Genomic DNA, 23,278 nt, shown 5'->3' with positions numbered 1-23,278 from the left:
CAGTTTTGACAGTAAAATGTAAAAGTTTCTTAAAAATCAGTTATATATTAGTTATATATTATCCACTTGTGTACCAAAACAGTTTGAATGGTCAGTGAAAAAAAGATGATCTTTTCACACATGAGCTACAGGTCATTATATATATTTTCATATTTATGTAGAAATCTTTTAAGTTATATTTAGAAAATTAGTATTTGTATTTGACTTTCTGTTTCTGCTTCTCCACCTCCTTCCACAAATTTAGCAATGTGATATCCAAGGCTATTTTTATTATAGCAAGATCATAGGGTAAGAATGGGAGGTACATTTCAGACATAAAAATTGTATGATAAGTATTAAAGTGTGAAGAAACATAACATTTTAAGGTTTTGATGTGAAAAGATTAGTGGGTTAAGTGGCAGTAAAAGCTTATTTTCCAAATTATGAAGAATTTTTAATACTATGTAGAGCAGTTTAGACCTCATTTCATGTTCCTAAAGGCTTGAAGAATTTGAAAAACCTCCAGGGGTTTTGAAGCAGGAGAAACATTGTAAAACATTAACTCCTCCACAAGGAAGATTAATTGAAGGGGATTTTGGAGTCAGAGAGACCATATAGATACTTAGTATAGCCTTGAAGTGAGTAATAAGATATAAATTAAACAATGACATTGAAAATGGAGAGCAGACAATTGGGAAAATAGAAGGAAATTTAGGAAAGTAGAAGCAGTTGGGTTAGGTTTAGATTGGCTTTATTTCTGAGAAAAGTACTGAGATGACCCTAGATATTCTAGCTTGGCTGAGGTTCTGTGAAATTCAGTGGAGAGAAGGAATTCAGTACCAATGAAAGTTTAAGGGTTAGAATGAAAGATAATGAGCCACGCTTTATTACTTTGGGCAGGTTGAGGTGTGTGTTGGACACATACGTAGAGATACCCATTTAGTGACTGGAAACATTAGTCTGCACCCTAGAAGAAAGAAGTAGGCTTATTTGATTTTTCAAATTAAATGTGACTACTTCTAAAGCACTTACAAATTATGGTCATATTTATATGAGGTATCGAACTCTTATTCTTCACAATAAGTATATTGTTTTTTCTCTTCCCATTTGTGGAGATAAAAGTTGTCTCTACAATGAAAATTGCTCAATTCATCCACAAGGGCCTTTTTTTGATAGTTTCATTTTTTTTTGTTAGAAAAATGTAATATGAATTTAGATTTATAGTTATGAGCAAATTAACATTTAGCTTATTTACATGTAAAATAATTTATGTAAACATTGCACACTTATGAAAATCTTGGCACACTTGTTAATTTTTGGTATAAAATTGGCTGCCAAAATCTAAATTAGCAGCCTTTTAGCAACCCCAACACTTTGCACTTGAAAGGGTCGCCAAGGCTACTTTGAAAATAAAGGCACCCTCCATTTGACATTCTTCTTAAGATTTTAAAGCATGTATTATCATTACCAGAAATTAATGGATTGATTCACAAATGAACTTGTGTTGAACAATAACATTCTGAAAAGGTAGATATCAGACATTTGTAGTTTTGAATCACAACTCTCCTTTGTACTGTATTAGTAGAATCCCAGAGAACTTCTAAAACTTTCTGTTCCCCAGTTTTAAATGTAAATGGCATTTACTTTACAGTTAAGAGGAGAGAAAAAAGATAATGTAAAGTACCTTTGACATAGGATGTAGAAAACTATCTTTAAAAATCAGCTTCAGTTATTTAACTTATTTTAATAAATTGAATGTTTAGATTTTCTGTCTTACCACTATAAAAGGCCTTTGAGTGCTTTCATAATGCCTCAACTCTTTTATATTCACTGAGTAGTTATCTGTCAACTCTTCCTATTATCTATTGCCTCAACTGTGTCAATTTTTAAAAGGCTTTTGTTAACTTCTAATATGGAGTTACTGACTGAAAATATATTGTTTTACTGTTTTAGGTAACTTTTCTTTTAAACAGAAGAGTGTCTTAATCTGGGGATTCACAGATTGTATTTCAGAGTAATTCTTTTCCTTCATAAGTCTGTGTATTTTATTTTATGCATTAAGAATCACTATTCCAAAAAGGAGTCCACAGTTCTTACCTGTGAGGTTCATGGTACTAAAAATGTTAAGAATGCTTGATGGAAGAAATTTCCATTTAATGATAAAGCAGTAATTGAGTGGAAAGAGAAGTCATCTATATCAGATAACCCCCAATTCTCAAATCCCACTATAAGTGGCTCACTCCATCAATAGGAAAGGCTAATTTAGCCACTTTCAGAAACATTAAGTAGCAGTAATCTTGGCTTTAGCTTCTTGACTTCTTCCCCATTTCTCAGATTTGGGGGAGAAAAAAAATTGCCACCACTCAGAGGCAGCATGTATATTGGGAAGAAATATAAGTATTACAATCTCAATCGTTTGATATTTCCAAGTTCCTGATTCTTTATCTATGATGTGAAAATAATAATATACACATTACTGGACTGTGGAAGGATTAAAGGAAAGAAACTATGGACAACACACAATGTCTGGTATACTGTGGGTACTGTGTGGGTATTTGCTTCTTTATACTGAAAATCCAAAATGTACCTTAATTGAGTTTAGAGTTTGGGGAAGATGGAGTTGAGCTTAAGAATGTCATGGAATTGAGAAATAGTTACTTTCCTTTCCAGAATTGGGTTGAGTGGTTTTGTTGGTTGGGGGAAATTTCCTGAAAGAGACCAACTTTTTTGGTAGAAAGAAAAGTAGATTATAGAATTTAGTTATAGAAATAGTATGAGAGGAAAACAGACTGGGAAGTAGGAAAAATGAATTTACATAGAATTTAAACTTTGTGGAGAGGAATGAATCAAGGGGTGTGTACATGCCACTGAGCTCACGCTTTTCCTTAAGTTATTTGTTTTCAGAGCAGTGGAATTTTTCATCAGAGATAAATATGAAAAGAAGAAATACTATGATAAAAATGCTATAGCTGTTACAAATGTAAGTGAAATCTTCATATGTAATTAATTTAAGTTTGTTCAATAGATCTTGAATGTTAACATATAATACCACTCTATTTATTGTAAAAGTATACTAGTCATATACTTTGTCAAATTTGTATATTGGAATTTTTTGTCAAATATGTTAATGAGCTCTTCTGGAGCAGAACTCTTTATTTATTAATAGAAAGGAGCATATTCTAAGAGTCTAATAACTGCCTTAAATGGCATTTAATTAAGTTAATTTTATGGAATTTACAAAAAAGAAAAGCCAATAATTGAATAAAGGGGGAGAGGAAATTATTTTACTACATTCTGGAAATTTGTGTAAAATGAAAAGGCTGATTTATCCTCTCCTAAAAGCTTTAGTGGACCTGTTAATTGGTTATTATTAAGCCTTCTGATAACTAATAGTTGAACCTTAGAATAGTGGTCAAATATGATATATCACTGTTTTTTTAAATGGTGTTTTTTTTCCTGATTATATTTTCCCATTCCAGTTAGTTATAATTTAAGACAAGTTGTCTTTATTGATGTGATGACTTTTTTGGCCTTTGATATTTAGATTAATAAGCAAGTTATAAGTTAGTTAATCTTGTGGTTAAGTCTTGCAAGCAATTTAGAGACAATGATTTCATCTCATTTATATGCAAACTGGGTTTTTCTTTTCAGGCCATGAGGAGAAGCAGTATACTAAAATATTTAATAAAATACTAACCAAGTAAAGAATATTTTAATATATTGTCTTTGACCATGAAAAATCTTGTTAAAAAATGTTCTAACATATTAGTGTGTATTTTTGAGCAAAGATGCTCTGTATGTAGAGTTTGGGCTGCATTTACAATGAATGTAGGAGAAGAAATCTTTTGAAAAACTGACAAAAATTGACAATATTGAGAATGACATTTATAATGCGATAACTAAGTTTAGTTATAGCATTATGGGAAAAAGAGGACTAACTTTTAAGCAAGTAACATGTTTTCATGTGAAATTTTAAGAAATCCCTTTAGCATGTTTTATAAAATACTAGAGGCCTGGTGCATGAAATTTGTGCACTTGGTGGGAGGTCCCTCACATTGGCCTGTGCCCTCTCACAGTCCAGGAGCCCTCAGGGCATGTCTGACTGCCATAGAGGTGGTAGAGGCTCCTGCCACCGCTGCTGGCTGAGCGGCACTCCCCCTGTGGGAGTGCACTGACCACCAGGGGGCAGCTCCTGCATTGAGCATCTGCCCCCTGGTGCTCAGTGCTCGACATAGCAACCAGTCATTCTGCCTTCGGTTGATTTGCATATTAGCCTTTTATTATATAGGATACTGCTTTACATTAAACATTCTTTGTAATATTCTAAACTTCAAAAAAGTTTATTGGAATGACAGTTAATAAAATTATATGTTTCATGTGTACAATTCTATAATACGTCATCTATGCAGTGTATTGTGTCTGTATTGTTCACTATCCCAAGTCAAGTCTGTTTTTATCACCTTTTATCTTCCCTATGCCCTCTTCTACCTCCTCCCATCCCTTAAACTTTTAAATTAAATCTATATTTATAGTATTTTTTCTTCATGAGAACAATTTAGAAATTACTTTTATATTGTAATGCATATGAAAATGGTTTTACCTTTAAATTATAGCTGTTATGGAATTGTGTCTCCCCCCTTCCAGATGTGACAATGGTATAATACTTAGTTAAGAGGAATTCTTCATCATAAAAGATATATTTTGAAATAAAATGTTTAGGGATCAAGTGTCATGATATCTATAACTCATTTTTATTTTTTCTATTGAGAATATTGATATAGCAATTAATTATACAAACACATCTAAAAATAACCTAACAAATTCTATCAATGATGAAATACTGTTTTCTCTCACTGTCATCTATCCTATCCTATATAATAAAAGCCTAATATGCTCAGTGTCTGCTCGTCCATTCAACCAATCAAAGCGTAATATGGGGGGCAGACAGTCAACTGGTCGACCATTCACTAGGATGTTCACTGACCACCAGGGGCTCCCCTCTGGTGGTCAGTGCACTCCCACAAGGGAAGCACCGCTCAGCCAGAAGCTAGGTTAACGGTGAGTGCAGCAGTGGTGGCAGGAGCCTTTCCTACCTCCATGGCATCCCTAAGGATGTCCAACTGATGGCTCAGGTCCACTCCCTTAACTGTCAGTCATACATCCCCCGAGGGCTCCCGGAATGCCAGAGGACACAGGTTGGGCTGAGGGGAACCACCCTCCTGACCCAGTGCACTAATTTTGTACACCAGGCTTCTAGTATTTAATAATATGCCACAGAACATAAGCAAAATATTTTCATTTGATGTTGAAAAAATTTGTGATATCAGCAGTCAGCAAAATAACACCAAATTTATATGTGAAGAGCACATCATAAGAGATTTTGTGCACCAGGCCTTTAGTATTGCAATGATTATTTAAAGTCTTAACATGTATCTTCAACATCAGTGTCTGTCATTACTAGAGACATTTTTGAGTTATCTAACTCAGTGTTTTTAATTTAAAAAGTTTTAGTTATAGTTTATACAATATTATTCATTTCAGGTGTATATCGTAGTATATCGTAGTGATTAGATATTTACATATCATAAGCGATTACCCCAATAAGTCAAGAATCCATCTGACACACCATGCATAGTTATTGCAGTGTTGTTGGCTTTATTTCCTATGCTGTACTTGACATCCCTGTAACTTTTTATAACTGGCAATTTGTACATCTTAATCTGTTTCCTTTTTTCACTCCTCCGTAAGTTCCCCTCCCATCTGGCAACCATCAAAATGTTCTTTGCATCCAAGTATAACTCATTTTTAATTGGCTCACTGAAGTCTAGCAGCTGAGAGAGAGAGCTGGGGGGGGCAGTCGACAAACATGGTACAATGTTTTGGTGAATATTAGTGAAGTTCGTAGAGATGTTATTCTGTGGTGTGTTTTTTTTGTTTTTTTTTTTTTTTTTTACATATTTTTATTGTTTTGAAAATAAAAATTCAAGGTAAAAGATTTTATACTCGAGTTTATATTATTTTATATTTTTTAAATTTATTGTTGAAAGTGTTACACTTTGTTTTTTCCCCCTCCCATTGACCCCCATGCGTACCTATCCCTGCCAAGCTTTTGCCACACTATTATCTGTGTCCATGAGCTATGCATATATGCATATAAATTCCCTGCTTAATCTCTTCCCTCACCCTATTGCCCCCCCTCCCTTTTTTCTGAAATTCATCAGTCTGTTCATGGTTCTGTCTCTGGATCTATTTTGTTCGTTAGTTTAAATTTTGGACCTGGAGAGTATTATGCTAAGGAAATAAGCCAATCAGAGAAAGATAAGTATCATTTGATCTCACTCATATGTGGAATCAAATGAACAAAATAAATTGAGTTTATATTATTAATGTAATGAAAATTCAGAAGAGTTCACAAGAATCATGTTTAATCCAAGATACAATGTATTATACCTAATCATTAATAAGCAAGGTAATGATTTTTTAGGTTTATTTTCTAGTAAGATTAAATTATTTCTTCCTCTTTCATGGCAATAGATTTGCAAGTAATTTTATATATTACTAGGAATTACATTATATAGTTATATCCAGTGTTATTTCTTCAGTAATAAATTGTACATTAATTTAAATAATTTTTGATTATGTATAATCTTCACTATTTTCCCTCCCTCCCTTTTTGAGGTCTGTGGTAGGGTTTTATTTTGAACAAAAAAGGGAAGGTATAATCCAAGGAAACTTCAACAACCAATCTCTGTCATCTCATATCTATTTTAAATATATATAAAAAAAATGTAGGAAGGACATTTCTGGCTGAGGGGACATATTATCCCATCTATGCTAAAATTACATGAAGAGGAAAGCGAGTTCAGGTATATTATTTGGTGTTTGGGTTTGGTGAATAGTCTATGAAACTGTCTTGTCTAGTGAGTGTGAAGGAGGGCTATCTGGAGTGGGTAGATGAGAGAATAAATGCATCAGGAAATAAGTCTTGAAAGGCAAGTAGAGATTGTATAGAGGATTTGAATACTAGACTACTCAGGATGTGTGTGTTTTAAAAAATATATATTTTATTGATTTTTTACAGAGAGGAAGGGAGAGAGATAGCTAGAAACGTCGATGAGAGAGAAACATCAACCCGCTGCCTCTTGCACACTCCCTACTGGGGATGTGCCCACAACCAATGTACATGCCCTTGACCGGAATCGAACCCGGGACCTATCAGTCCGCAGACTGATGCTCTACCACTGAGCCAAACCAGTTTTGGCAGGATGTGTGTTTTTTAAAAGTTTTTATTAAGGAATGATTATTGGATTAATTTTATTTTGCCACTTAATAAATTGCTGGAAACATAGTGACTTAACACAGATGCACCATCTTACAGGTTCTAATAGTCAGTCTGGGCATGGATTAGCTGTGTTCTCAGCTCTGGATATCCCCAGACTGAAATCAAAGAATTGGCTGGGATGTAATCTTGTCTGTTTTTAAAAAAATCATAAATATTTATTCACTCAAAGTAAGATGATAAGCATTGACTGGCTGCCTCCTGCATGCTCCCTACCGGGGACTGAGCCCACAACTTGGGAATGTGCCCTCACTGGAAATCGAATCTTGACCTCCTGGTTCATAGGTCAATACTCAACCACTAAGCTATACCAGCTGGGCTACAATGAATAATCTTGAATTAATAACACTCGGCATACTAAATGCTCCTCTTCCGTGTGTGTGTGTGTGTGTGTGTGTGTGTGTGTGTGTGTGTGTTTTGTCACCTGTGTCCTTGACCAGAATTGAAACCATGACCCTTCAGTCTGCAGGCCGATGCTCTAACCACTGAGCAAACGGCTAGGGCCATCTTTTATATTTTTATATTCAACCTTACATGAGTTGGGGCAAAAAGGTCCTTTTTTGGTTGTTAATCCTCATCTGAGGACATTTTGTCCATTGACTTTTACTTTAGAGAGAGTGGAAGGGAGGTTGGGGAGAGAATGAGAGAGAAAGAGAGACAGAGACAGAGACAGAGACAGAGACAGAGACAAGGACATTGATTGGTTGCCTCCTGCATGTGCCCCCACTTGGCTGGGGTTCGTACCTGCAATCCTTGACTGGGAATTGAACCCCAGACCCTTCAGTGTGCTTCTAACCTATAACTGATGAGCTACTCCAGCCAGGGCATAGATTATCATCTTACATGTTTTTATGTGCTTTATCTCATTTTCTGCATAAAGTAGCAATTAAAGATTTCTTGCAAATAAATTTCCAGTGGGAAAACTAGCTTTGAAGCCATCTTTTAAGATGCTGTTTGATTTCTTAAATATTTTCTTCTACATGTAATTTCCATTAGTAGTCACTAAATGTCTGGTTTGCACAATTATAACAATGTGCAAGGAAAAAATAACCCTGAAGTTCATGAACTAGGATTATAATTCAGGAATTGCAGCCATAACCAACTTAAGCATATTGAAGAAGGAGGATTTGTCATCTCACAATGTTATTTTGACATTATATAACGATCTTTCTGTAGTAGTACCTTTAATTTTTAAATTCCTCATAGGCACTATTGATATGATTGGGTAATAGAGAGAAGTCAGTTTTATGGCTTCAAAGGCCAACATATTTTGTAAGTGTATTTCAGTTATATTTTGGCAGTAAAGAGAGCAGGAAGATAATCTTTCCATTAAAGTGATCAACTACATATATAGAAATTCAGTAGGAACATGTGTGAGAAGGCTTTTAGATGAAATCCTTTTTCATGTATAAATACCTCTGCTGCATATATAACTGTCTCATAATGCTCTGGGGTAATTCAGCAGGTACAACTTTGGAAATGGTGTTTGTGTGTGATCTTAAAAAAGGAAGTATATAAATTGCTTTATAATCCATCTGTTGCTTTGCTGATTAAAACTTTAATTTCCCTTACTTCAGATCTGTTTTATTTTCCATTCTTAAACTGTTACTATAACTTAAAAAAACACACAAACTCATTTGCACCTTCTTGCTACTTGGAACAGTATGTCTTCATACATTAGTATTTCAATAGTAATATTGACTAAGTGAATCCCGGGCAAAGCTTAATTATTTTGTAAATACTTTCAGTATGACCTGGTTTTAGTAAATTTTATATCCATTTTTAATCATGCACTATCCTGTAAGAAATAATTTATTTTAAGAAATTTTATGTGGAAATTAAAAAAGCAATACATTCTTCTTGATGCATTATTTCCCTTTGTTAACATACTCCTAAGTACTTCTATATCTCAGCAATGCATGGTTTTTTTTCTTTTTCTTTCCTGTACCTGTCATTTCTGATTACCTTCTTTTTGTTTTTTCTCTCCTGACTTTTCCTCTGATTTCACAGATTTCTTCCTCTGATGCTCCCCTTCAGCCTTTGGTAGCCTCTCCTTCTCTACAAGCTGCTGCTGAGAAAAGCAAATTGGAGGTATGCTAGTGTTTTAGCCAGCTGCATTATGTAGTGTTCAGTGGTAAATGGACTTCCTTTCTCATTATGCCATACATAATTTGGAGTGCTGTAATAGTTGTTTAAATTTCGTATGGTCTTCAGTATTAAATATGTTAAATACAACTATTTCTAGAATATTTTTCTATGCCACAGGTAGGATTAAAGGGCTTTAATTTATATTTAATTTAAAAATCACTGATTTATTGGTACCATAGGTATATCTCAATATTTAAGAAGGAATTAACTTTTCTGTTGTTTTTATTACTAATACTTAATGTTTTTAATAGTTGCTGTTGAAATATTTCCTCTATTAGTAAAATCTGATTAAAATGTTTTGTTTCTATGATTCTGTTATAATCACTTGAAGACAGTTAATGTTTTTTTAAGGATTAGTAACAGTCATGCATGTAGTATAGAATGTATGTAGAATAGAATCATGAGTTTACAATAATCAATGATAATTTTCAGACTGTTTGGGGTAGTAGTGGTTAAGGGTACATGATGCTACTACCATTATGGATTTTTAAAGCCATCCCTACACATAATTGAGGTTTTAAAAAAAATGTTTTACTCTTTACCTTTTTCATTTGTTATCATGAATTCATTTGAGACATTGTTTGAACTAATACTTTCTCCATGTTAATCCCTTGATAAGTGGTGCACTAGACATGGAGGATACACAGGCAAATAAGATATGGCCCCTGTCCTCAAGGAGCTGGTAGTCTAATGGTGAAAATAGATTACTAGGTAACTTTACAGGTTTCTAATACAATATAATATGTGCTGTGATTGACATGCATTCATTTATGTGCTGTGATTGACATGCTTCAATTAATATAGGAGTCATACTTTTGATGCATCTTAAACTCTTAATAAACATTAGCTATAAGGATGAGAGTAGATTCCAAGTAAAGAAGGCATCTTGTGGGGGGGAAAATCTCTCAGCAAAGTGGAATGTTTGGGGATTTGCAAATAAAATGACATCGCTGGAACAGGCATAGGATAGGTAATACAGCAGGCCCTGGCACTTTATTTTTTTATTTTTAATATTTATTTTTTAAAAATATATTTTATTGATTTTTTTACAGAGAGGAGGAGAGAGGGATAGAGAGCTAGAAACGTCGATGAGAGAGAAACATCGACCAGCTGCCTCTTGCACACACCCTACTGGGGATGTGCCCGCAACCAATGTACATGCCCTTGAGCTGAATCGAACCTGGGACCTTTCAGTCCGCAGACCGATGCTCTACCACTGAGCCAAACCGGTTTCGGCAGGCCCTGGCACTTTAATAAGTTCTAAGGGTAAAAGGGATAACAGGATCTGATTTTTATGTCATAATACAGCTCCACTGTTTCTGTGGAGAGTGAATTTTGTGTTGATGGGTGTGGAAAAGGCTGAGAACCTGTTGTTATAACCCATTAATAAAATGATGGGAGCATGTGCTAAACTGGAGGCTGAGGGAATAAAAAGGAGGCTGTAGTTTTATCTTGAGAAGATAGAATCTGTGGGAATTAGTAATTGATGGAATATGGAGGCACTTTGGGAAGATTTGATGACTCCAATTTCTGTCTTGAGCATTTTAATAGATGATGGATGATAACTGAGTGAGAAAAGGATAGAAGCTGAGGAGGAGTAACAGGTTTGAGGAGAGAAAAGGAAAGGAGATAAATTAAAGGTTGTATCCGTTTGAGTATGAGATGACTGTAGAACATCCAAGTGTTCTAAGTAGTTCTTTCAGTTCAGAGGAAAGAGCCAACTGGGAGGGAGGAAAGGAAGGGAAAGCATTCTGTAATATACCCGAGGCCCAGTGCACGGATTCGTGCACTGGTGGGTTCCCTCTGCCTGGCAGGCGTCCTCTGGCAATCTGGGACCCCTTGAGGGATGTTGGACTGCTGGTTTTGGCCTGATCCCTGCGGGGTCAAACAGTCCCTTAAGCTTTTGTATGTATAGATAATTTTTTTTTTTTTGCATATTTCATTTATTCTTCACTTAGAAAGTGGGGATACTATTATTTGCCTCATAAAGTTACTATTAAGTGAGTCAAAGTAGTGTTTAGCACATGGTAAGGGATCAGTAAGTGTTGGCTGTTATAAGCAAGAACGATACCAAATAATAATGCTCCACTGGATGACATCGAGTAGTGAGATTTGAGAGTTTGGTCTTTGTTGTCCCATGACCCTACCATTGATTAGCTGTGTTGTTTTGTGCCTTAATTTCCTAAGATTTTGTTTCTTAGTTTGTAAAACAACAATGACAGTTTTTCCAGACAAATTTTTAATTATAAAAATTAAATTATAAAGTAAGGCGCTTATTACATTGGCTGGTTCATGGGAACATTTATTATATCTCTTTTGTTATAGCCTAGTAATTGCCAGTATTACCTTTTCTGATTTACAAGTAGCAAACATTCTTTTGTTGAAAGCGGTTGTGTCAAAACACCGTTTTAAAGGCATAGGTGCAAACTCAACCTTTAGGCATTTAGATTAACCTCTGTGTGATGATGATTCTGTCTTTCCTAGGTTCATCAGTTTATATTTTTGTGTTTACTACCAGGAAACTAAGGTCAGATCAGTACCCAGTTGCAGTAGTCATTCAATTCTAGGTTTCTACACATCTCTCCTCTGTAATGCCTATGAATAATGCTCTTTGTTTAATCTTTATTTTATTTTTTTAGGATTTTTTGAATTAAATGTATTGGGCTGACATTGGTTAATAAAATTACATAGATATCAAGTGTACAATTTTATGATACATCATCTGTATATTGTAACGCGTGTCCACCTCCCAAGTTAAATCTACCATTTTTATATATTTGACTCCCATAATATACCCTTTTTACTCCCCAACCCCTTTCCCTCCAGTAACCAACATACTGTTGTTTGTGTCCATGAGTTTTTGTTTATTTTGTTTATTTGTTGCTTTCAGTTTTATATCCCACATATGAGTGAAAGCATATGGTTTTTAACTTCGTTATTTGTTTCACTTAACATGATCTCAGCATTTATCCATGTTAATTTTTATTTCATTTTCCTCTTTTTGTCATGCTTGTGGTCCTTAAGTTTTTTATATTATATCCTGTTTCATCCTTCTTGAAATTGCAAATTGTGAACATCATGATACCATTATATCCAATAGTTTACCTTGACTGTTGGAATACACTAGTAAGTTGGCTCTGGTCCCAAAATACTTTTATCTATATTTACCTTTTTTTTCCCCCCATGAGAAAATACTTGTATTTGCCATTTAAAAAATTACAATACTGTAGTGATAGACTGAAAATGTTTTGTGACATCTTAAAAAAATCAAGTGATTGTATTGTATCTTTCTCCTTTATATTTACATGTTATTTCTGTTTTTATCTGTGTGATAGGAATTATATTCATCAGTTCGTTTATTTTTTCTTCTTATTCAAATTTGAACATTATGGTTGCTATTAGGAAGCTTATGTAAAGATGCAGTGAGACTTTATTGAATATAGGACTCAATTGTTAAATTACACAAATTCTAACATATCCAGTTTTAAATGTCTCACCTCCATTGTAGTTTTTTTTTTTTTGTTTTTTTTTTTTTAAGAAAAGCTATATTTAAAAAATATATATATTTTTATTGATTTCAGAGAGGAAGGGAAAGGGAGAGAGAGAAACATCAATATGAGAGAGAATCATTGATTGGCTGCCTCCTGCATACCCCCTGTTGGAGATTGAATCCACAACCAGGGCATGTGCCTTGATCAGAATTGAATGTTGACCTCTTGGTTCATAGGATAATGCACAACTACTGAATAATACTGGTTGGGCAAGAAATGATATTCTTAAAAAATTTTTTTTTATTGATCTGAGAGAGAGACATCAACTTATTGTTCCACTAATTTATGCATTCATTGGTTGCTTCTTGTATGTACCCTGACCACAGATTGGACCTGCAACCTTGCGGTGTCAGGATGACACTCGAACCAACTGAGCTAACTCTGAGGGCCAAGAAAAGATGTTCTTTATTGTGTTATCAATATATAATCTCATTGAGAATATGAATTTGCTGTTTACTTTTATATTTCAGTATCACCAGATATTGTCATCATTGAAAATTTGTACCTTTCTCAAATGACAACTCAAACTAATAAAATGTGTTAAGAGCTGACATTTTTAAAAAAGTAAACTTAGCAAAACTTTGGGCTGTGTTTTAGAAAGAAAAGGAAAAAAAAAAAGAAGAGAAAAAAAGAGAAAAGGAACCAGAAAAGCCTACAAAACCTCTTACAACTGAAAAGGTAAAATTTCCTTTTTAAAAAAAAATCTATAAGGACTACTATCTTATTTGCATACTTACATGTGAATTAAAGGCCCAGTTCACATTGGGGCTGATTGGGCCATCTTATCCAGTCCCAATTGGGGCTGATCAGAGCTGGCTGGCCAAGGGGAGGGACTGCTGGAGGTTGGCTGGCCATAGGAGGTTGGTTGTGGGAATGGACTGGCCTGCATTGAGCAGATGCCCCCTGGTGGTCAGTGTTTGTCATAGCTACCAGTTGGTCATCTGGTCGTCCGGTGGTAATGGCTGCTTAGGCTTTTAGATAGATATCGATAGATAGATAGATAGATAGATAGATAGATAGATAGATAGATAGATATCAATAGATAGATGGATGGATGAGTTTTGGGATATTCACACTATGCAAATAATAATTCTTTAAACTCATATTTGTTGAGTGATTACTATGTGCTAAGTATGTCCTATTGATAGCTTGTTCTATATGATTTGTAGTCAGTTATATATGTGTGGGTATAGATAATGTGAGTTCTCAAGGCAAGTATTCTCTTATTAATGACATAAAGAATGGCATTTTGGCTTACTGGTATATGCTCAGACTTCACTAACATTTAAAGAATGAAAAAGACCCAACATACCTGAAAGAGCTTCAGAAAATACTCCATGCTTAAGGTTAGCATTTGAACTAGATTTTGAAGTGTAGGTAGATAAGATGGAAGGCAGGAATATATCATTTGGACTGGACACCTTGAAGGATAGGCATGGAAACTGGAAACAGATAAAGTAACTATGCTTAGGAAAGAAAAGAGGATTAGAAGAGTTTGAAGATATATATATATATATATATATATATGTAGAAAGTAGTGAAAAAAGTAGTCCAAATCATTAGATTGAGCTCAAATTGTAGAAGATCTTAAAGTAGGGTTGATTTTTTATTGGAGGAAAGGCTGTGGGAAGCATTTTTACCTGTCTAAAGCAGATGATACAGCTAGTTCATAAGGGTCCTTTTGGAAGATTATTTTGGCAGTGATCTGCAGGATAGATGTGATTAGACAAACCAGAAGTAGACAGAACATTAGATTGTTTATAAATAATTATGGCTGCTTGCCTTTGAATGCATTTCATCATAGAACTATGGAAACATGGTAGAGGGATTGTCAGTAGAGGGAGCATTTTTTATTTTCTTGTTGAAATTTTAAAAATTGGCTTTATGAGCATATAAATTACATAGTACAAAGTATACAGTGTGAATAGTTACTGGTTCTTTCTCTGTAATTTGGTAGAGTCTCTGCATTCAAAAAGTTATAAGCAAACCTTTAGCAAGTTAAGATGTACTAAGCATCCAAAGACTCCTCAATTCTTCATGTAGCAGTCAGTTCCATCCACCATCTGATTCTTCACCTGTCTTCCTAGCAGTCTCCCTCCATTGTTCATACAGCCAGGCTTGTCCATTGTTACCTAAACAAACTTTGCTTCTTTAAATTGGTTTTCCAAAAATGTCCTTTCCTCTCCTCACCTCTTACCTAAAGCTTATTTATTCTGTTGTTTCCATGCAGTCCTCTAAATATCCCAGCTAGATACGTTTTCTCCCTTCCTCAAAATTCTGCTATTTCCAACAAGTACTTAGGTTTTTATTAAATCAAGGTCATGCCTCATCTGTAATGCTTATTCGGCCTGCAGATGTTGAGGACTCCTGCTGCCCATGGTAGGAGCCTGTGAGAGAATACTCACACAGAGGAAAAAACTTTAGTCTCTATCAAAGTTTTGTGGTCAAGATAGTGCACAGTGTGTAAAAAGAAAGATATTTAAAATTATAATGGGAAATTGAAAGAAAAATAGCACAAATAAAGAAGTTTTACCTCAGATATAGGCATTTTTTGGTATGTTATGAGCTGATTTTTTTGAGGGTGTATAATCAATCTACAGAGGAGAAACTAGTATTAATATCAGTGAAAATACAGGGTGGGGCAAAGTAGATTTATAGTTGTGAGTACATGAAACAGTTTATTCTTGTATTATTTTCTAATTATTGTATTATTTTGCATATGAAACTGTAAACTTACTGTCCCACCCTGTAGTAGCAGTAGTAGCCAGAATAATATCATCATAAATAATAGTTAGCTTTATTGGTTATCTCCTTATACCAGGAGCTATGCCACATGTGCAATTTTTATGTACAGTTGTATATGTACAACTTATATATAAAGTGACTACCCATGTATCTACTGCCTAAAATAGGAAATAAAACAGGCAGCCCATGAGAAGTTGTCTCCCATCACTCTTTGCAATAAAAAAAAAAATTACTTCCCTTCTTCCCAGAGATAATCATTTCCTTGCATTGTAGAAGTATAGTTTCATCTTAGCTGCATGTGTTTCTAAGTAATGTGATTTGTTTTTCTCTAATTTTTGAATGTATGAGTGGAATAATGCCATAAATATTCTTGCTTTTTGCTTTTATTTGTCAATCTTTTTTTTGTAAGGGTCAATTGTGTTGTGAATAATAACAGTTTATTCAGTTAATTGCCCTTCACTCCAGAATCGCTGATTTAAATTCTACATCCATGAAACTGGGTCTTGATAGAAGAACAGAAGTGTGTCTGCTGCATGACTCAATGGAGAGCACCAGTCAGAGAAAGGCTTCTCTTGCGTGTGGACACAAATCCTTTTCTCAGCAGTTTTCTCAGACGCTGAAAGGAAATGATATAGTTATGTATATATATAAAAAAAAAAGTTTGTGATAATGCCATTAAGTGGGAGGTAAAATATAAGGTCAGTTAAAACGGAAATCAGCCATTTCCTCATTAGAAATGATCTACAGTAAAATTTATCTTGTAAAATCACAATTCTTTTCATCTAATTCCTCTTTGATTAGAACCACCTGCATTTGGAGGCAAACTAGAACAGAGTATTTGAATAAAAATTTGGTTAGATATAGGGGTGTCGAACTCAATCAGAGAAGGGGCCAAAATCTAAAATCCAGCCTAAATCGCGGGCCGAATGGTTTACTGAACAGTCATAAACTGTCATTGTGATGGAAACGCAGCGGAGTGCAGTGATGACAGCGCGGTGCAGGCCACATTGCAAGGCCTGGCCGGACGGATTTGGCCCGCGGGCCTTGTGTTTGACACATGTGGAGAATCATAGCCTTGAGCCACAGAAAGCATTGGCCCTATAACTTTATCATAAACTTTAGCCATAAACTTTATCATCTTTTGGAGTATCACTTTTGTGGTACTTAAAATTATTTGTCTAGATTACTGCATTTATTTGAAAATTTGCAGTGCCAAAAAAACTAGAGGCAGAAAGTAAAGGATCCCAAATTCATTAAAATTTAGCAGGACCTGAACACTGGGAAAAATGAAAAGATACTAGTAAGTCTAATTGCTTATACCGTGTTTCCCCAAAAGTAAGACATCCTCCGAAAATAAGACCTAGCGCATGGAAAGCTAAGACATCCCCTGAAAATAAGACCTAGCGCAACTTTGGGAGAAAAAATTAATATACCTAAGACACTATCTTATTTTCAGGGAAACAGGTAATAAAGTAGAAGTAGCTAATCCCTCCATAGTCTGGCCATTACCTGTTTTCATGGCTTTTTTTAGTTAATCCTTTCCCTAATCTATATAATTTCCAGGAAACTGAGTAGATATTTTCTTCTGAACATTCTATTACCATGTTATTAAGTACATGAAGTATGGCATATATTTTGGCTACATTTTAGCTGAATGTGCTACTTATCTGGATTATAATCTTTTTCCTTCTAGTCATGCTATTTATTTCAAAAATTATTTTTTAATGTAACATTTAAACCTTTAAAACAAGGTACTGATTTATTTTACCTCTATCCACTGAGCCAAACTGGTTTCGGCAAAACTAAGATTTTTATTAATTGGTGCTAATTTAGTATACAAAATATCCTGGCAATTGAGGTTATCTTTAAATGAGTAAATAATTTAAATAGCTTGAAACAGTTGTGACTACAACATGAAAGTTCTTTCAGCCAAGACAGTTTGCTTTTTTTCTCATTGTTTTACCTAGTTTAAAAAAGAATTGAGTAGCTAAAATAAGAATTATTGTTTTACAGAAATCAATAACAAGATGATAGTAACCTTATTTGTTAGTTAAATAACTATATACTAAAATGCCCTCAACCCTAAAAGAAAAAGGAACCAGTTGAAGTTATAATAGCTTTTTAATACTTGTCCATTATTAAAGTAAATTGTGGTAATAAAGAATGTGTAAATTGTGCCAGAAAACCATATTTAAAGTTCTATTACAGGCTTGTAGTAAATTGCAACATTTTTTTCTGTCATGGAATTTCTAAATGTTTTTGCAATCATTTAAAACATTATTGCCAGTGAGGCAATACAAGGAAAAGAAATCCAATTACTTCATGTGCAAAGCTTTCATTTCCTATTTAATGAAAAAAAAGGAAGACTTTTGTTCAGTAAGCATGCAAGCTTTATAGTCCCTCACAGTAGATTAGAAATTTCCTTTAATAGAAAATAAGAAAACTATGTCCTCAATAAATGCTCTGATGAAAGGTAGTTTTATTAAGTTAAAGCAAAGAATGTTGCAGCCAAGCCCTGGCTAGTGTTGCTCAGTGAATAAAGCTTCAACCCACACTGAAGTGTTGAGGGTTGGATTCCTGGTCAGGAGTCAAGGGCATATACCTCCTGGGTTGTAGGTTCCATCCCCTGTGTATGTGTGTGGGGTTATATGGGAGGCAATCAAGATGTGCTCTCTCTCACTTCTCTTTTCTCTGCCCCCCCTCCCTCCCTCCCTTACTCATTTTCACTTTCTCTAAATATCAATGGAAAAATATCCTCCAGTGAGGACTAATAAATAATAAGATTATTGCAGCCAAATTGGAAAGGGTCAACAATTAGATTTGATGGGTCATTGAAAGTAATAAAAAGAGTTAAGAGCTTACTTGATGCTTAATATATACCAGCCATTGTTTTAAACCCTTTATATAGGGTGTCTCCAAAAACACACTTTGAATCCCATTATTTATTCTAGTGGGTTACATCTGAAAAAGAAAGAAATATCAGTTGCGCTATCAGCTGTTAAAGTGTGTGTACATTTTTGAGGACAGCCTTGTATATATTATATATATCTATGAGGTTAATACTGTCATCCTCATTTACTGATGAGAACCTGAGAGAGACAGGTTTGGTAATTTATTCATGGTCACACAGCTATTTGAACCTGAACATTCTGCCTTCAGAGGGTATGCACTTACCCAATATGGCCTCTTGGTATACCACTATTACAGTCAAAGTGGAGAAAGAAAGAAGGGAGAAAAGTCAAGCGATTAAATAACTACTAAGTGCCATGAATTGTACTAAACATTTATATGTGCTAATTCTCACAGTAAACAGATAGTTTTAAAATAATCGTCATACAAAGGAGAAACAGAAGATTCAGAGTGACATTTTACCTAGGGCCACACATCTCGTAATTGCTGAATCTAGTCTTTCTAAAAAAAGAGGCCATTGATGGGGAGTTCATTATTTCCTTATGAATGTCTGCTATGGATTAATTTAAACAACTAATACCTTTGGGAAGTAGCAAGCTATTTATATATTTGGGATGAATTTTAGGAATGATTTAGCATACCATCTATGCTAAATAATGGCAACATGATGTAGTAAAAAGAATATGGACTCTGTGACCAGAAACACCTCAGTGTTTATGATTAAAGTTTAAAGTGGTAATTTAAGGTCATAGTTTATAAGTATATTTGGAAAGGTCACATCATCTGCATAATCCTAAAGGTGCTCCCAAATTATCTAATAAATGTGTGCCCAGTGACTGATGTGACAGAGTTGGCACTTGGGATACAGCAATAATAAAGTCTGACAGAAATCCCTAACCTTTACAATTTACAGTCTGATCAAATGGATTCAGTTGTGATTTACTCTTGGGAAACTGATCATCTTGATTCCGTCTCCTTGCTCTCTTGACAAGTTAGGAGCCAGCCTGCCTGATATAGTTCATTTCCAAAAGCCTCCAGGGACAAAGGTATTTTGGTCGCATCTGCACTAGCTTTCTTCAGGACCATCAATCTTCTATATTTTTGCCCAGATGTTTTAATTTCAATACGCATGCTTTGAGCATCTTTTATGTAATGAATTCTATTCAACATTGGGGATTTAAAGATGACATCAGAAAAAAAGTGTTTCTATTAAGAGCTAGTCTGGGAGAAAAGAGGGAAGAGAGGAGGAAACCTTTTGTCTTCTGCCTATGGTCTCTCTATAAGCCCTCTCTCTTCTACCCTTTATTCCATAGTAGCTAGTCAGAACCCACAAGTAGGGGTGTAAGGTTTCATTGTGTAAGTTCCTTAACCTTAGTCATTCACTGTTCCTGGTGCATGGTAATCCCTCAACTATTTCTTAAAGGACAGGAGAAAGGTATACTTCCAGATGTATGTATATTTTGTTTTCCAGTTTAGATCAAAATCAAAACTGGTTTAATTGCAGTTGATCTTGCAATGATATTTTCATATCTCCCTCTTTTCTGATGTTTTAATATGCATACTAGTCATTGGAGGAAGTGCTTATTGAAAAAATTTACTTCCAGTCACTGCAGTTGACTCATCATGCTATGAAAAGATCTCAAATAGATAATGTTGTAAAACTGCTCTAATTACATCAGTGTCAAATGAGAATTTGATAGAGCTAAGCAGTTAACAATCAAAAGAAGAAATATTGCTGAAGGTGTGATGTGGGACATATGTTCCTCAAAGTAGAATGATTTAAAATTTAAATAGTCCTCCTGACTTAATTTCCACAGTCTCATTCTACGAACTTCCTTGTGACTACCTTGTTCTCCCTGATGCTATTCCTGTCTAGCAAGTACTGAATGAACTCAATTACCGTATTGTCCTATTCCATGCTCTATCGATATTTAAGCAGAAACTCTGCTGACTGGTCTCACTTCCAGTTTATGGCTGAAAATTTCAAATGGACATTGAATGTTGGCTTGAAATCCTATTACACTTTCCTCTTTCCATTTACTTTTCCAGGGTTATTTCTTTCTTTTTTTTTTTTTAATAAATTTTATTGATTTTTTTTTTCTTACAGAGAGGAAAGGAGAGAGATAGAGAGCTAGAAATGTCGATGAGAGAGAAACATCAACCAGCTGCCTCTTGCACACCCCCTACCGGGGATGTGCCCACAATCAATGTACATGCCCTTGACCGGAATCGAACCTGGGACCTTTCAGTCCGTAGACCAATGCTCTACTGCTGAGCCCAACTGGTTTCGGCTCCAGGGTTATTTCATGCTCTCTCTTCTCTCTCTCTCTCTCTTGTAAACATGTTGCACACCCCATTTCAGTAATGTTTTTGCTTCATATTTGATTGAAAAAATAGCTATACAGGAACTTCCTTATTTTCTATCACCAAAATAGCCTGCCTCAGTGCCCTACCTTTCCTCTTGGTGAAATGTGGGCTCTGAATATTCTACCCTCACAACTTTATTCTTTATTGACCCTCCTCCCCTGCTTTCTAATTTTTTTTCTTTTCTACTGTATCTATTACCTCCAATTATTTTCACCTCTAGCTACCACTTTTTTTTTTCTTCCTTTCCTTTTGAAAGGGTCATTTTTGGTCATTATGTACATTTTCTTATTTAAGGTTTTCTCATCATTGCATTTTACTCCAGTTTCTGTTTTAATCTTTCTCCTAACATTCTTCAAATCAAGATCACTATTTATCTCCATGCTGCCAAATCCAGTTGATTTTTCTGTTCTTACTTTCTTCCCATCAGTTTTCCATTCAGATGGTAACTCTCTTTTTCCCTTGGTTTCTAATGACCCTATTCTCCTGATTTTATTCTCACATGAAGTTGAATCCCTATTTCTTATAGTAAGTATCCTTTGTTGGCTTCATCTCTTCTGCCAAACCCCTAAATATAACTCCTCAGTTCAGTGCTGAGCTCCCTTCTTTTACACTCTCTGCATAAATGCCCTCAGCTAGTTCCAAAGCTTTCTTTATCAAGGGTATGATAATGGTTACCAAATCTTATCTCTGAACTTGACCCAGCCTCAGAACTCTAAACTTGTGTATTTAGCAGCTTCCTATCAATCTCCATGTGACAGATGTCTTGAGCTGAACATGGTCAAACCAGAATTCTTAATCTTTCTCTATATGCTGCCTCCCCTATCTCAAGAAACCACATCACTAGTCAGCTCACTGAATTGCTTAAGGTAAAATCTGAGTTGACTTAGTTTGACCCATCACTTTCATCAGTAAATATCCTAGTAACTATACCGTTTGTCATCTTTATTGTTACCGCCGTCCTTCATCAAGCCACCATTATCTCTTCCCTGGACCCCTGCAATAGTCGCCTAAATGTTTTCCCTGTTTATCTACTATGCCTTTTTAAAAATTCAGGTTATGTTACTTGCTTACTTGACACCTACCTGCAACTTCCCATTGTACTTAGAATGGCATCCTTGGACCTTATACTAGAGGCCCGGTGCATGAAATTCATGTAAGGGGGAGGGTATGAAGAGGGGTTTCCCTCAGTCCAGCCTGCACCCTCTCCAATCTGGGACCCCTTGAGGGATGTCTGACTGCCTGTTTATGCCTGATCCTACCTGGTTTGGGCCTAAATGGGCAGTCGGACATCCCTCACACAATCCAGGACTGCTGGCTCCCAACTGCTCACCCGCCTGCCTTCCTGATTGCCCCTAACCACTTCTGCCTGCCAGCTTGATCACCCCCTAACCACTCCCCTGCCAGCCTGATTGATGTCTAACTGATCCCCTACCAGCCTGTTTGCCCCCAAATGCTCTCCCCTGAAGGCCTGGGTCCCTCCCAACTGCCCTTCCCTGCAGGCCTGGTTGCCCCCAACTTCCCTCCTCTGCCAGCTTGGTCACCCCTAACTGCCCTCCCCTGAAGGCTTTATCACCCCCAACTGCCTTCCCTTGCAGGCTTGGTCCCTTCCAACTGCCCACCCCTGCTGGCCATCTTGTGCAAGCCATCTTGTGCCCATATGGGGGCAGCCATATTGTGTGTTGGAGTGATGATCAATCTGCATATTACTCTTTTATTAGATAGGATAGAGGCTGACTGGTTTGCCCTGAAGGGTGTCCGGGATCAGGGTGGGGGTTCTCTTGGGGCATAGGGCGGCCTGGACGAGTGGCCTTTGTTGGTTTGCAGGCCAGACATGCCCCCTGGTGACTCAAATGGAGGTTCTGGTATCTGGGGCTTATTTATCTTCTACAATTGAAACTTTGTAGCCTGGAGTGGAGTCAAGCCCTCTGCTTGCTCCATGGCAGTAGCCATTTCTGTTGGGATTTATGTATCTTCTACCATTGAAACTTTGTAGCCTTAAACGGAGACCTGGGCTGGCCAGGGTGTTCGGAAAGCTTGGCTTCCTCCATTGCTGGGGGCAACCCTAGCCTCCTGCTCTTTCCAGCTCCGTAGCTGCCACCATTTCTCTTTGGATTTATGTATCTTCTATAATTGAAACTCTGTAGTCTTGAGTGGAGGCCTAGGCCTGCAAAGGCAGGCGGAAAGCTTGGTTTCCTCCATTGCCAGGGAAACCCAAGCCTCCCTCCTCTCTATTACCGTA

General features: G+C 35.8%; 1 protein-coding gene across 10 annotated transcripts in view; it reads left to right on the top strand.

Moving 5' to 3' along the window:
- The window catches only part of SMAP1 (small ArfGAP 1), a 106,450-nt gene that overhangs the window by 58,055 nt on the left and 25,117 nt on the right, over positions 1-23,278 (top strand). For 4 of the 10 annotated variants that reach the window (XM_036413337.2, XM_036413335.2, XM_036413332.2 and 1 more), the window contains exons 4-6: positions 2,884-2,959; positions 9,329-9,409; positions 13,615-13,695. In XM_036413337.2, the coding sequence (XP_036269230.1) occupies positions 2,884-2,959; positions 9,329-9,409; positions 13,615-13,695 (238 nt within the window). The remainder of the gene's footprint in view (positions 1-2,883; positions 2,960-9,328; positions 9,410-13,614; positions 13,696-23,278) is intronic. The other 6 variants (XM_036413333.2, XM_036413339.2, XM_045573128.1 and 3 more) reach the window with 5 other exon arrangements.

Source organism: Pipistrellus kuhlii, unplaced genomic scaffold (assembly GCF_014108245.1).
Source record: "Pipistrellus kuhlii isolate mPipKuh1 unplaced genomic scaffold, mPipKuh1.p scaffold_m20_p_5, whole genome shotgun sequence".
NCBI classification, from domain to species: domain Eukaryota; kingdom Metazoa; phylum Chordata; class Mammalia; order Chiroptera; family Vespertilionidae; genus Pipistrellus; species Pipistrellus kuhlii.
This window is presented reverse-complemented; position numbering and strand designations above follow the sequence as displayed.